Here is a 15296-nt window from a genome sequence, read left to right as displayed (position 1 = left end):
AGGTTACGGTGAAATACTCATTGAATTGTCTTCAAATCAATAAAGCGTACAAATACCCGACTGATTTTATCGCATCACGTCGTTTGTGAAACAACTAATAAAGAATATAAGCTCGACTAGCACCTCAATACCGTTAATTCAACACAGCTATCTCGCGAATGACTATCTCCATCATGAAATTTTCACAGCTGCAAGGTATCGCTCTGCTGGAAACGAAATTTCGCAAAATGTAGTTTTAGCACACAAAATCTGGATTTGACAAAACAAATATTGGTCCGACACGCTAAACGCCGTACCTCAAATGTCTCTAAACTATATGATACGCTAAACTAAACAGTCACTAAACTTGGAATCGAATCCAACTTCTCCAAACTAGAGACTGTGGCGATGAATGGCGTTCACAGATGTATAGTTTGCATGCTAGTCTGACACCACACAAATTGTCAACTATCTCCAAGTGGCGCATTCAAATTTATCTCGAAAACTATTCGAAATTTGCCAAACTATAACCTGTGTCAAGAAATGGCTTTCGAATACGTATAGCCTATAGTTAAACGTAACAGCACACCAATTTTCAGCGATATCGAAGTGGCGCAAGGTGTCCAACGGACCCGATACGCTCGACTTCACAGTAATAAAAATCCAAATTTATTCATGAAAAATATTCGAAATTTTTCAAACTATACCCTGTGTCAAGGAATGACTTTCAAATACCTATAGCATATAGCTAAACGAAACAGCACACCAATTTTCAGAGATATCCAAGTGGCGGAAGGTGTCTAACGGAGCCGATACGCTGGATTGCACAGTCAATAAAATTCAAATTCATTCACGAAAAATATTCGTTCAGTTTTCCATGGTTCCGGAAGATGAGATGTTTTGAAAGTCACGCTTTATCGATTAGACATATGGCTCTTCTATTTATTGTATAAAATCAGCATGGCAGAGTGCTTATTTATTGTTGGGTTATATTTTTCATCTGAACAAGTCAAACACAATGCGATGTGATGAACAGACAGGAGAATGTCGAACGACACGCATCAGTAGCGATCCTTTACTCTAAAATCCACCTCGGCCTAGAGTGCCCGATGTCACAGTTCTTTTTCGAAGTTGATCTTTTTGAAGCCGCGGTCCTTTCTACTAGTTCTTTCCATTCACTGGCGTAGCCAGGGGGGGGGGGGCGAAAGGGGCGGTCGCCCCCCCCCCCCAAATTTTTTGAAAATTTTCGTAAAATCAATAGATATTTAGTGTCCGTTCATGTCTTGATTTTATTATCGGCATCACGAAAAAAATTATTCCGCAAATACCCATTATTGAATTTAGCTGCATTCTCAATTATGAGAATACAACAGTACGAGTAGATACACTAGAGTAGCCCGAGGTCGTTGGGTTGATTGAGTCTGTAGGAGTGTCAGTTCAGTATGGCGGTTGGGGACTGTTAGCTCCGGCAACTTCCGTTCCGGGACACACGAACATATATAAAGTAGGCTGCGACTCCGCAAAGTGCGCTCCCAAAATGATTGACGACCATAAAACCGACCCATCTATTCCGAAGCCTTCGATATAGATTTTCGGGTGCTTAAATGGCTTGCACCTAATGATCCTGTCCCTGCAATCAGACCCCTCCAACATAAACGCAACTGGCACAGGAAAATATCTCCACCTCCCGTTAAAAATTGCTAATTTGAAATTGAATGAGTCTGATCGAAGGAGTTTTTTAATTTGGTCTGGTATGTATCAGCGATTTCAATCTTTAAAGTAGCGTCAATCTCTACCAGAGGTTACGCCCAAACAGTGCTTCAACGAAGTAATAAGAATGGACACCACTTGCTCATATAGACGTACCAATATTATTGATCAAATTCTTTCATTTATTCAAAAAACATTTACGCTCCGCCCGACTAGGGCCGAAATTCACACTGATTGTTCATCACTTTATGTCAGCGATTTGGGCTGGTCCGTGCAACGACCGCCTAATACAAGCTATAGTTGGCAACTGGAAGCTTCCATAGAGTATGTATGTGTGTGCGTCTAAGAATCGTATGTATAAAGGGTAGTGATGAAATTGCCTATGGCAGGATGTACGGTTCTGCGAGATGTTCCCACGGGAGAGCTCCCCTAAAGTCATAACCCCCCCAAACAAAATAAAAATATATTGTTTTTCTGGCTACGACCTTGCGTGTGCTCGATCTCTTGAGTGGTGACAGCATTCTACGCAAGTCATGAAGTAACAGCAATAAATGACAACTGTCCCGTCCGGCGTCCACCCTCTAGAACAGGGGCGGCCAACCCGTGGCCCGCGAGAAGGTTTTGAGAAGCCCGCGGGTTAATTCTCGAAATTACTAATATTACCAAAAAAAAATCACCAAAACCGAATAACCAAAATTTGATTAGCCTGACCGCGAAATTTGGGATTTTGCCGACTAAAATATCAGTTCCGGGGCCAGCCACACTTTCGCAGATCGTCGTATATGACTATATAATGCACAATATTTCGCGCGGCTAGGTCGGGGATCCACACCAAGTCTTCATGTCATAATTGTTATTGATTGTGATGCGTATTGATATAAGTATTGTTTTCAACGTTACCTATTATCCGGTACGCTCCTATCGGAAGACTAAAAAAGGTCATCAACATTCAAGTGGCCCGCGCAATGGTTCGTAAGTCTCATGTCGCCCTTTGGCCACCCTGCTCTAGAAACTCTAAATAGTCTTGCCGTGTGGTATGAACATATAGCTCAAGATGTATAATTAATTGCCCCCTGAATGTTTGATGACACCACTTCTATCAGCCCTGCCGGTAAATCTGATATTGAAAACGTATTTGCAATATGCAAATACCAATATACTGAACCAATTTCATTCATTAACCATGAAAAATTTTCGCGCTTCGCGCGAAAGTGTCGTCGTCCTGGTTTTCCACAATCATCATTTAATCACATCCGTCTGCGAGTGGAATATATATAACGATCCCCCCAAATGTGGTGTTAATCATCCAATAAGCGCCCAAGTCCATCGATTTTACCTATTTTTTCCTTATCTTTAAGGGGGGGGGGAGGGGGTCATTTACTTCATCGAATTTTTAGCCCCCCCCCCAAATATTTTTTCTGGCTACGCCCTTGTTTCCATTTCTTGTGAGTGCTTTCTTTCGTCGGGTCTTTTTCTGGGCTTTTTTGTAAGAACGGCAACGGCACGGGAAGCGGAGCCCAGATAAACCTCCGACGGAGATAGAATCGGATCCGTCAGATTGGTGGGCGCTTATCGTTACCACTACGCTATAACCCCCTGCTTATAAACAATTTTGAGCGAGCTTAAATGAATGAAAGTGTATCGGGGGGGGGGGGGGGGTGACTCTCTGCGAAAATGGGAGATTTCAAATCGTATTCTAACATACTTCTAATTCGAAATCAGACAAGAGCAACACATTTTTTAAAAGAACTAGTTCTATACATTCTACAATAAAAAAAATTGGAAAATTTTGTGATTCCACTTGCACCTTAGGGCCTTAATAATTTTTGTTCTTTTTCGACCATACCCATTGGTCTTTGCAAAAATGCTAAGGGTTGATCAGGGGTTCTCAACCCGCGGCCTGCAGACGTGCATTTTGCGGCTCGCGACATCTTTCATAACGAACGCAATTACTACTGGCACTGTATTGTTACATATTAATATAGCTGCTGAGCTCTCTTATCGCACCGTCTGCGTTCGTTGTAATGAATAGTTCTTTGATGTTTTCTGGTTTCTTGATACATGCTCGAGTTAGATTAATTGTTATTGCCAATAGACGAAATCCCAATGGTGTGGTTACTTTACCATTCTTCGAAATTACAATGAAATGTCGGTATTGGTCGAGTCTTGGTCTCAAAACACGAGTCATGCGCAATGAATGACTCAAGTCCAAGTCGAGTCGATACACATATTGACTGGAGTCGAGTCAATTCCGTATTTCGCGGAAATGACTCGAGTCAAGTCGACTGCTTGGAACAATGAATTTGCTTTCTCAGATATAAATGGAATACCGATGTGTCATATTTGTTGAAGAAGAGTTGTCGTAACGAAGTGTAGAAGATTAAATGATATTAAGACAGTTTATTCTGGAGTTATGCATATCGCCTGATCTTGGAAAAACGTTGCTAGCTAGGTGTCAAACCCGGCAATCCATATTTCGAGGCATCGTTAAAATTGCCGACGACGTTACAGACGCATCGTTCAAAATTGCTTGGAATATCGTTAAACCCAAGAATTCTGCTAGAGAATGTGTGATTTCAATAAAACTTCAGCAACCACAAACCTTTAATACTTTGGAATGCATAAAAATGTACTAAATACCCGTATACGACTGGTAAATAGGCTACAGTATATCCGAAAATTAATCGTACCCCACAAATAGCCAACACGCCATAATTATCAGAGTTGGTCAAAGTAGTCGAGAACGCTACTCAAGTAGAAGAAACGATAAAAAAATCTACTCAAGTACGAGTAGATGTACTTCTTCCATAAACGAACTAAAAGTACTTGAAGTAGAAGTAGAATTGACTGACTTTTAGTCTACTCAAAGGTGATATGCTAAAACAGGTCTAAAGCTAAAAAATGTCAGAGTCCACTTCTCTAGATTAGGACACGTCGTGGACTGCTAGATTACGATATGATAAGTACGGGTCGGCAAAATTGAGTACCTGAGTGATTCGATTCTGAATTACGTATTACGCTTCGAGTCGAGTCGAGTATTCGAGTATCATTCATTATGGCGTCACAACACAATGTACAATTTCGAAGTTCAAATATGCCCCTTTTATGCCACCACAAAGAACATAATGCCTGTTATCCGTCACATTGAAGATACTTTGGTATTTTTTCGACCATACCGATTTCATTGCACTTCTTGACAATGTTGTCATCATGACTTCGGAAATGTGTTATTTCCAGTAACGTTCGTAGCTTTGTACTATACGCGCCTCGTATGCTGCGACACGACCAATGAAGGTTTCAAGGCTTCCTCAGTGGAAAATAGTAGGGATGGTGTGAACCTCTGAAAGGATCAGGTTCGTGTGAACGCGAACCTTTTTGAAAGGTTCTGTGTGAACGCGAACCTCATGACGTCACGTGACGTCATATTGCTAATTCCAACCCTAAAAATCAGTAAAGTGATAGCCTATGTATTAATGAACACGATACCTAGCGATAGCGACGACTCGGCCCACATAATGTCACAATGTTGAAGTACATATTGACGTCTTAAACGTCACCCAATGTATCAACTGGGTCAATCATATGATATAATAATATCATAAAATCACTATCTTCAGTCACTTTGCCAAAAATTTATACGAGGACTTGTAAGGGAATGTATGCTTACTCTTACGCCTTAACGGTCTAGGCCAGGCGTCTGATTGCTACGTTGATATTGAGCAGAGTGTAAAATGGGTTTTCAAACTTGCTACCGATATTACCCCATTACCAAGTTATACAGCAGTAATATATGCAATATATGAAAAAGGTTCATAGTGCAGAAGCGTATAATTTTAGCCCTCGAAAAAATCGCCTTTTACTACTCGACTCGAATTATTAAAATTATTACTCGATTCAGATTCGAGTACCCGAATTGTTGTGCCCAGCCCTAATGATAAGTAATCGGTAGATTGCGAAACATCACTTTCAAACGTTATGATGGACCATATACACTCTGATGCAATATTTTATATGGTAGGCTTACCATATTTTGGAAATCTAAAAAGAGGACACTTCTTCAGAAATTTGAGACTAGCGAAACCGGAGAGGAATTCTCAAAATTCGGTGAGCTTTTCCCACTTTGTGATCGGTTGACTAATAAAAAAAAGGTCAACTTTCCCGCTCAGAGCCCAAAATACCGTTTCTTCCTCCGCATTACCGGGTGGTTGACTACAGAAAAAAAAGGTCATCTTTTCGCTCAGAGCTCAAAATACCGGCATAATTAACGACATATATCACTCGCATTTTGCTCTAAATATGACCTAAATTTTCATAAACGAGGACAAAAGGGCGACACTTTAAAAAAAGAGGACAAATCCTCTTAAAAGATGACGTGTGGTAACCCTATTATATGGGCAACAACGCGTTGCGAACGGAACCAACTAAATTTTAGTCAACGATAGGCTACTTTCGTGAAATCCTATTGGTCAATCCATATCCACTGTGCGCGAAGAAAATTCTACGCTTTACTCAACTTTTATGAAAATTAAATGTTGATACTCCGAAATTCATCAGGCTATCGTCCTGATTGGACAATTAAACTACTTCGACTTGACAAACTGAAAATAGCGAAAAGTAAGTAGAATACAGAACATTACGAAGTAGAAGTAGCGGGAAATTAGATATACTTGAGTAAGTACCCAAGTAACGGAAAACTACTTGAGTACTTCAAAAAAGTAAGAGTACTTCGTTACTGACCACTTCTGTAGATTACACACATAGTTGTCCGATTAAAGATAGATCTAGTCCCCCGTATACCTTGATAATCAAGCGAATCAGTTTCTATACAGAAATTCATTTAATAGAAATGAATCGACAGCGTTACGTAAACAGGACATTTATTGAGTGTCGCATCCTCGTATTAGCATTCTCCTCAACAGGCGAAGATTCAAGCAAGACTGATTTATCGCTTTGTTCTTCTGACACTTGGCTTTCTGCTTTTTCGTCTTCTTCTTCTTTTTCTTGCACATCCCGTCGACCAGATCCTTTGCGGCCTTACACTTTTCGGTCGAGTAAACTCTCTCCGCGTGATCGCCCTCCTTCAACATGTATCGCGGGCTGCAATAAGAATGCGTAGATTGGTTGGTTGGCAACGAACACCTTGGATCAGTGGCAGGGTTGTAATGACTCGGGTCATGACTCAGTCGAGTACGAGTCGCAATTTTTCGTTGACTCGAGTCATTTTATTAAAAATTACTGGGCTTGCGTCACTAATTGTATAGATTCGACTTGTACTCGAGTCATTGTACACGACTCTACCAAGTCATATGACTCGAGACATTTCATATTACTTGATTCCGACCGATATCGGATTTTTGTGCCGACACCGATAACACTATATATTCAGCATTCATTCAAAATATTTAGCGCATTCCAAATTTCAGAGCATTTATTTGAATAGCTTTACATATTACAGCCACTGCTATGCTTAGTCAATTAATTAACCAGAAAGGTTTCTTCTGGACGCCTGTCAGCAGAGGTAGTCGGTAATGAACTACTTCTACTTATGCAGAGTACTCAAATAGCTTCTAACCAATGACTCGAGTCCGGCTCGATTCGCGATTTTTGGTGACTCAACGTGACTCGACTCATTTTCTCAAAATACAAAAAATGACTCGGCTCGACTTGAGTCAATTAGTGTATCGACTCGACTTGTAATCTCGGATCAAGTCATATGACTCGAAACCCGGACCGTTAAGAACGACATTTCAAAGTTTACGTAGTTGAAGTGAGGTCGGAACTGCAATTCTCGTCAATAAATTAAACTTAGTGACAAGGAGCATACAATTTCAGTATTCGAAAAATTCATCTCCCACGACTCCACTCGAATAATTAGAATAAATACTTGATTTGGATTTGAGCATTCAATCATTGTTCCTAGTGCATTAAACGAGCAAAAAAGTTGAACCGACAAATTACTGTGATAAATGACACTCACTCGTCGTCGCCATTTTTGTCAATGCTATTCTCAAATTCATTACCGAAGATCACAAACGTACTAGATTCTTCTGTGAAAAGTTCCCCCTTCTGAAAGAAAAGTTACATGTTAAACTGTTAGTGAGAATGACAGATTAAAGATAGACACACAGAGAGACGGAAGCACATTTCTAAAAATGCTGGAAAATAATTCAGTGAAATGGTGGTCGGCGTTACGACCATTACGTCGTCAAGTCAGCTGGTCACGTTATACAGTACTTTATCACACTTGACTCGACACATTCTATATGACTTATTCCAGTCTGGTATATCAGGCGCAGTAATTGAAAAATAGGCCCAGAAACTGTCTTTGACCAAACATGGGTAGAGTGAGAAAAAGGAGTTCCGGTATATATATGAATTCAGGCCTTGGATATCGCCATGAATTTCACAGAAGTGATTTGAACCTGACTTGAACTCGAAACTGTGCTCCTTGACTTGGACTCGGTGGTGAATTGAAAATGACTCGACTTGACTCGAGTCAAAACTACAAAAGTATAGAATTGTGACCAGGGTGGTAATGACTCACGATTTTCTGATGACTTGATTCGAGTCATTTTCTCAAAATACGGAAATGACTCGACTCGAGTCAATCTGTGTATTGACTCGACGACTTGGACTCGAGTCATTGCGCGTGATTCGAACCAAGTCATACGACTTGAGACTCAGACGGCCAAGACCGACATTTCATTGTAATATCGAAGAATAGTAAAGTAGCCACACTATTGTGATTTTGTCTATTGGTACTGGTACTTGAAAATACCAAAAACTGCTGAAAGTGAGGGAAATGAGTATATTATATAATGCGAATCATTCGATATCACCATATACATAGTTATAAAAAGTGGGTTTAACAAGATTTCAACTGGAAACTGAGCAGTCTACACCAGTGGTTCTCAACCGCCGGTCCGCGGACCGGTGCCGGTCCGCGACGACATTCCTGCCGGTCCGCGAGGTATATTACAATTATATACCCTAATTTCAAGATGCCGTGTTGAAGGCTTCATTGATAAAATAAATAAAACATCAAATTTTAAACTGATTCAGACCTTCGCGAGGTAACATTAGGGCTGAAAAGATGTTCGATTTGACTTAAAGTTCAAGACGTGTCATTTGACGACATGCGAGCGACAAGTACAGAACAGACAACAGCTGCCTCATCGCTAAACAGTGCAGTTTGCGCGATCATTCGTTTTCGATTCATTCATTTTGTGCTGGACCGAAGCTGGGGCACCCCAAATCGCGAAATTGGAGAGGGGCCGAGCTTGAAAAAGGCCCGAAATTATTTTGCACGTGAACATAAATCATAGCGTATTTTTCGGAAACTATTTTCAACATTTTTCAATTTCTTTTCGCGCTTTGCGCGATAGTGTCACTGAATGTCTTGCTTATTAGATGCCCTTTTCCGAGAAACACGCATAATTTCCAGAAATTGGCATTTCGGCGTCAGTCATTACCGCGTCACGACGTACCAACATATAATGAAGTTCAGGCGAACATGGAAATCCGAAAGGTGTACCGAAAATTCGGCAGCGATAAAACCAATTCAGTCATGAATGATCGAAAATGTTCGCTATTGGCGCGATTAAGCTACATAAACTCTGAGTAGAATGAATGTGCTCACAAGTACAGGTGAAAACATTCACCCAACTGTAGCGTCTGGGGGCGAAGCCCCGGGAACTTTGGCTTATCGCCCTGTGGGGGCCCATGACCAACGTTTTTTGGGGTGGGCTGACGAAATGCTTTTTCGGCCCGGATTGGCGGATGACCAGTATATCTGCTGTAAGGTGTTTTCTTGCGACACGCATTGTATTCGCAGTTGCCAGAGTAGCCTGCGTATGGTGGCAGTGGGCAATGAACAAGCCGTAGCACGACATGGTGCATGGTTCGACTCCGAAACGCTCCTTCTCTCGATATTGTCAAAGAGAAGAATAGTATTTGAGTTGGCGTGGTCGGTTAAATCCACGACCTTCGGTGCGAAAGACTGTAAACGACTCTCGGCGGTAGCACGTTTATTTGGCAATTTTACTTCGACTCAGCAGACTTACTACCATAAAATCACATGGATGCCATCATGAAGATAATTAATTACGATCAAAACCCTCTAAATATCGCTCTCTAGTACCATATAATTGCAAAAAACGGTTGCATACTTTACATTTGGGCTTCATTTCAATTTTGAAAGTTCACCGGTCCGCCAGACATTTTTTGAAATTTTACCGGTCCGCGAGGTGAAAAAGGTTGAGAACCACTGGTCTACACAATGACTTGAACTTGGACTTGATCCTCTGCTCACTGACTTGGACTCGGACTTGACTCGGCGGTGGATTGAAAATGACTCGACTGGACTCGAGTCACAACTAAAAATGCGAGATTGACTTGTGACTTGGTTACAAATCTGATTGTGACTCAAACCTTGTGACTTGGTTGCAAAAGGTTACAACCATGATTTTTGAGCAACCCTGATGTATATATGGCTTATTAACAGCTGCCAACAAAACTGGATCACTGATATAGGCGATAGACAATGTTTTGACTAGAAAAGAAGATTTTACAGCAATTCTGGTGGAATTCAAACACTTGAAAACATACACCAATGTCATATCATACCGAGTCACCCTCTTTGTCGCCAGACGCCAATGCCTCGTCTCGACATCCGTGGAAACAATCTGTTCTGGTCACAAACTTTCTCAATTCGTTGCTTTTAGCGGCAGCGTCCGGTCCTAAAGTTCAAAGGATAAGATTTAGGCTTGTAGGAACTGCTGTATAAAATCCACAACTAGAACTACTCAACTTATATCAGAGCTGTAATGACCCCAGCAGGGTTGTAAATAATTTACAAGGTCATAAGTCTCGAGTTGTACTCGATACATTGCGCACGACTCGAGACTCGGTCGGCCAAGACAGACATTTCGTCGAGCTTCGAAGAATAGTAAGCTACCGCATAATTGCTATTTCGAGTATTAGTACTGGCGCTTGTAAAACAGTGACAGAAACTGTGTAGGGCGAGGAAGATTACTGTATTATGAATGCGAGGCATTCAGTATCTCCCAAACAGAGTTGTAAAATTGAGTTGAACCAGATGGAACTTGAAAGACTCGAGTTAAAACACTGTGACTCGGACTCGAACCTTTGACCCTTGACTTGGACTCGGACTTGACTCAATGGTGAATTGAAAATGACTCGACTAGTCGACTTGACTCGAGACAAATCTATAAAAGTGGAATTGACTCGGGACCTTTTGACTTGTATGCAATATGCAAAGTACATATAAATTAAATCACCTCTCTTGTATAGAGTTTCGATACGGGCTTCGAAATTCACGAAAACGCCTGTAGTGTCTTTCACGCTTTTCGTCAGGTTTACAAGATAGACGTAAGAACTGAAATTGAGCATATACCCATCAGTTAGGATGTTCCTGCAAACGTAAGACGTGAAATTTCGATCACATCACCTTTCACAAGCCACCTTTGTCATATTGAAACAATCCGATTCAGCTCCTTTGCAGAGTTTGCATTTGTCTTTCATGCCAGGAATGCACATTGTCTTTGTTAGCTGTTCCGCTCTCGTCCTAGGCGAAAAAAAGAATCATGTAGCTAAAGGCAACGATCACCGTACTTGTTTTCAACATGATCTACAAAAATAATATTCTGACATAAGCCAAGGCTGGTGTCTGATTAATAGACTATTTCAAGTCGTATCGATTCCCACCTAACTTTTCCTTGTATCACAATCTTGTGGTGTTTTGTATCATTGATAATGTTGATAAATGATACCGGATGTGACAGCAAGCAACCCTGACGTTCTCAGAGCAGTAGGAACTCGATCGCAGGCAAATTTAAGGATGGAAAATTAAACAAGTTTACAACCCAAAAGAGTTTTCAAGTTTTAGAATGACATAATTCGACCAGGCTCAATTTCAGAATGTGGAGTCGGCGAGTCGGTTCTGCAGAAGAATAGTAACTTACAGAAAAGGCTAGTCGGTTTTAATGATAGACCAACTGGGAGTAATGAGACACAAGATTCTAATGAATGTATCAAAGTCTGTCAAACCTGACCGGCTTATGAAATATGTGTAATACACTAGAAATCGCAGCACTCCAAATGGCATACGGGAAAGACCGTTCATCTTTTCATTTATGTGCCTTGAAGTCGATTTTTAGGAAAGTTCGCAAACCTAGTATGTGCCAAGAGATGTAATTTGTGTATAATCTAATAATAGGAATTTGAGCTTAACCAGTCTTAATTGTTCGCCTCGATTAATCGAATTTTCATTCCTGTGGCATCACATTTGGTGATACAATACATATACAATACCATACAATCCGGTTGTTCAAATATAACTTATTTTCCGGATCCCGGCGATTCACCGATTACATTGTTATGTTGCCTAAAAAACGTGACACACCAAATTTGGGTCAATTCCAACTGGTAGATGTGAACGCACCTAACAATGTAATCAGTGAATCCCCGAAATCTCGGGAAAAAAGTTATATTTGTACAACCCTGATATACACATATATATTAAACAAAGTTCTTTTCAACTCTCAGCCAGTCGCTGGCGATTACCCATGACGAGTGTCATCCGAAAATATTCAGGTTTATTTCAATACGAATATATTATTAAATTGTATATTGAAGGTCTGTATCTCCGAGCGTCTCTTCACGCGACATCAATCGAACAAACGATTGATTCAACTCAAAAAGTTGAAAGAAATATTACCTGCATTTTAAACATCCACCTTCAGCACATTTACACATGTCTTCACCACCATATCCTTTCTCGTCGTTGCAAGGCGTGGTGCGTAGTTGCGGTATATTGTTCGGCAACGCATAGAATTTGGTACAACGAATCTTTGAAAGGCCAGCAAAATACAGATTGAGGACACACGTACAGGTATAGCAATAGATTTAAATAGTACCGAAGGTTCGTAGTAATAATACACTGAGACTGTAGCAGGGTCTGGATGTTTGATGTTAATTTCTCTCTTCAACAGGAAAGGGATGTTTATCGGCTTTTCGGTAATCTCTTTCAAATACAGGACGACTTTTTGGTTCGCGATTTCGTAACGTTCGACTGAAAAAAATTGGCAAAATGTTATTTGGCACAGAAATAGTGTGGACGACAATGTAGAATGTAGATATCTCAAACTTTAATATGTTGATAGTTTCACAATGTAGCAGGCTTGGAAAATTAGATAATTCTAGTTATCTAATGATCTAATTTTAATTCTAATCCAATTCAATTCTATATTGAAATTTTGCACCTCCAAGAATCTCTTCAAACACTTGATAATTGGGCTCTGAATTCATGAAAAATAATTGTTGTCAAAATTAATTCCAAAATAAAGTAAGGTGTTGTCAAAATGAGAATGGACTGCAATAATACCTCAACTCGAAACTCATGAAAGGATACTCACTGACTCCGTCCAGATATTCTTCCTGACTCAACCTTTTTAGTGATTCTTCATCAGGCTGGTAGCCGGAGATGAGAGTTATTTCAATGATTGATTGACCGGCCGCATCTCCATTCGGTTTCGATACGCGGATCTGAATCAATGCAAAATGTAAGCAAAGACGCCAAACAGTTTGAAGCCACGGAATTGTTGGATATCAGGAAACAGTTTAACTATCTGATCCGCATTTGGAACCGTTGTTCATACATTGCATTACATTACATCAGTGGTTCTTAACCTTTTTTCCTCAAGCGCCCCCTTTCAAAAATTATCGTGCTCCAGCGCCCCCCAACCTCGTATTGTAAGGAATGTACAAAAGACAATGAGTAAGAGGGAGGGCCGTAACAGCACTTCGTCAACCCCCCTAAAAACGATTGCCTTGCGCACCCATAGCGTGATAAAACAAACTTCTGCGGGCTTCGCCCGCGAACCCCGTAGCGTGATTTCGATGGTCAGCAAAGTTTGTGTGGACAGGTCGCCCTAGGTACCAAAATTTTCTATAATGCATGAATGAATAGGTGGTGAATACATATATTAGTCGCTATAAACTTTTTATTCTCTCAGCCCATGTAATCAGATTTACCAGTAGCGCTGACTGAGCTGCTGTATTGGAAAATAAAGGGCACGTAATTAAAAATTAGGCATATTCGGGCGTACCCGTAGGTACAATTGATTCGTTACCAGGGTCGTAACAGCACTTCGTCACCCCCCCCCCCAAAAAAAAAAAACGTTGGTGTGCTGCCCCTCGTCGGGTGGTAAACCAAACTTCCAGGGGGCTTCGCCCCCAGACCCCTCTACGGCTATCCGCTATTTGCTGATACTAGACATCTACATTGGGTGTCCATTTACTGAGCCAGCTACTCTCGCCTAGACGCGCGAAGCGCGAAAAATTTCAATAATTAATGATTGAATTGATCAATATGATCGGGAATTGCATGTATATTGATATCAATTTTTATACTTTCTCTGCTCACGTAACCAGATTTATCGGTAAAGCTGAGTGGGGTGAAATGTTCCCTCTAAGCTGCGCACGTGAACAGTGCTGACACGGTCTCTGCGCACAGAAAATCTACGTTGCGCACAACAAATCCGAAGTTATGACCTTTTTTTAGTCGTTACGCACTGTTGTCCAAGGGTATGCACAGTGAGTTGTTGAGTGTGCGCAGACTCGCCAAAACGTAGAGGGAACATTGTGAGGTGTCTTGGAAACTGTAGGGCCCGTAACTAATAATTAAACATATTCGGGAGGGCGGACCCGTTGGTATAACTTCGTTGCATGATGTTATTTCGTGACCTCCTGTCTGCTTTATAGAATCGCCCAACAGGGATATCGCCCAACAGTTCTATATATCCCTGTCGCCCAGTCGTACTAAACTAAAAGACGCCCACGATTTCAAATTGGTATTTCTTCACTGGCATATAATTTTTCCCTGCCAGATGGAATTCGTCTTCTGAGGTTCAGATTGCCAAGACAGGAACATTCGGTGCCAGTCATTTAGGCGCCCATGGACGATTAAAACTATATGTCTTAGGCTATATATAACGAAGTTTTCGGTGTTAATTTGCTCCGAATACTCATTAAGGATATGTCTTACCACCACATCATCTACTGCGAAGCCATTTTTCTCCAGCGCCCCCCATACCGCCTCCCTGAGCCCAGCGCCCCCCATATCGCCCCCTGAGCGTTTTCGCCCCCTTCAAAATCGCCAGCGCCCCTTGGGGGGCGCTGGTGGCAAGGTTAAGAACCACTGCATTACATCATTCATGTCATTACATGGGTTTTGCACCGTGATGCTAGCAGGGTTGTAATGACTCGAGTCATTTTTTTAAATGCGTAAAATGACTCGACTCGAGTGCGCTTGTGTATTGACTCGATTTGTACTCGAGTCAATGTGAATGACTCGAATCTAGTCATATACCTCGAGACTGGAATGGCAAAGACAGATATTTCATTGTAACTTTGAAAAATATAAGTCACCACTTGGTATTTCTACTATCAGTCCTGATACTTGGAAAATAGGGCCAGAAACTGTTAAGACTATATATTATAAATGCGAGCCATTCTATATCACTCGAGCAGACTTCGAATAAGTGGGTTGAACCGGATTGAACTCAAAACTGAACAGTGAACGGTGA

At 41.1% G+C, this 15296-nt stretch overlaps 1 protein-coding gene and 1 long non-coding RNA gene across 2 annotated transcripts in view; one reads left to right on the top strand and one right to left on the bottom strand.

Annotated features, from left to right (window-relative positions):
• LOC145445807 (uncharacterized) overlaps positions 1 to 15296 on the top strand; it is a 116698-nt gene that overhangs the window by 39154 nt on the left and 62248 nt on the right. The window lies entirely within an intron of this gene.
• LOC145445772 (A.superbus venom factor 1-like) overlaps positions 6508 to 15296 on the bottom strand; it is a 41742-nt gene continuing 32953 nt past the window's right edge. The window contains exons 35-42 of the mRNA XM_080323906.1: positions 13125 to 13254; positions 12627 to 12781; positions 12428 to 12558; positions 11159 to 11275; positions 10989 to 11086; positions 10315 to 10427; positions 7667 to 7755; positions 6508 to 6786 (exon numbers count right to left, since the gene is read on the bottom strand). Of these exons, the coding sequence (XP_080180032.1) occupies positions 6567 to 6786; positions 7667 to 7755; positions 10315 to 10427; positions 10989 to 11086; positions 11159 to 11275; positions 12428 to 12558; positions 12627 to 12781; positions 13125 to 13254 (1053 nt within the window). The 3' untranslated portion in view covers positions 6508 to 6566. The remainder of the gene's footprint in view (positions 6787 to 7666; positions 7756 to 10314; positions 10428 to 10988; positions 11087 to 11158; positions 11276 to 12427; positions 12559 to 12626; positions 12782 to 13124; positions 13255 to 15296) is intronic.

The sequence above is a fragment of the Botryllus schlosseri genome, chromosome 9 (assembly GCF_051294905.1).
Source record: "Botryllus schlosseri isolate E-star chromosome 9, Bs_hap1, whole genome shotgun sequence".
NCBI classification, from domain to species: Eukaryota; Metazoa; Chordata; class Ascidiacea; order Stolidobranchia; family Styelidae; genus Botryllus; species Botryllus schlosseri.
The sequence above is the reverse complement of the archived record's forward strand: the minus strand, read 5'-3'. Positions and strand labels throughout refer to the sequence as shown.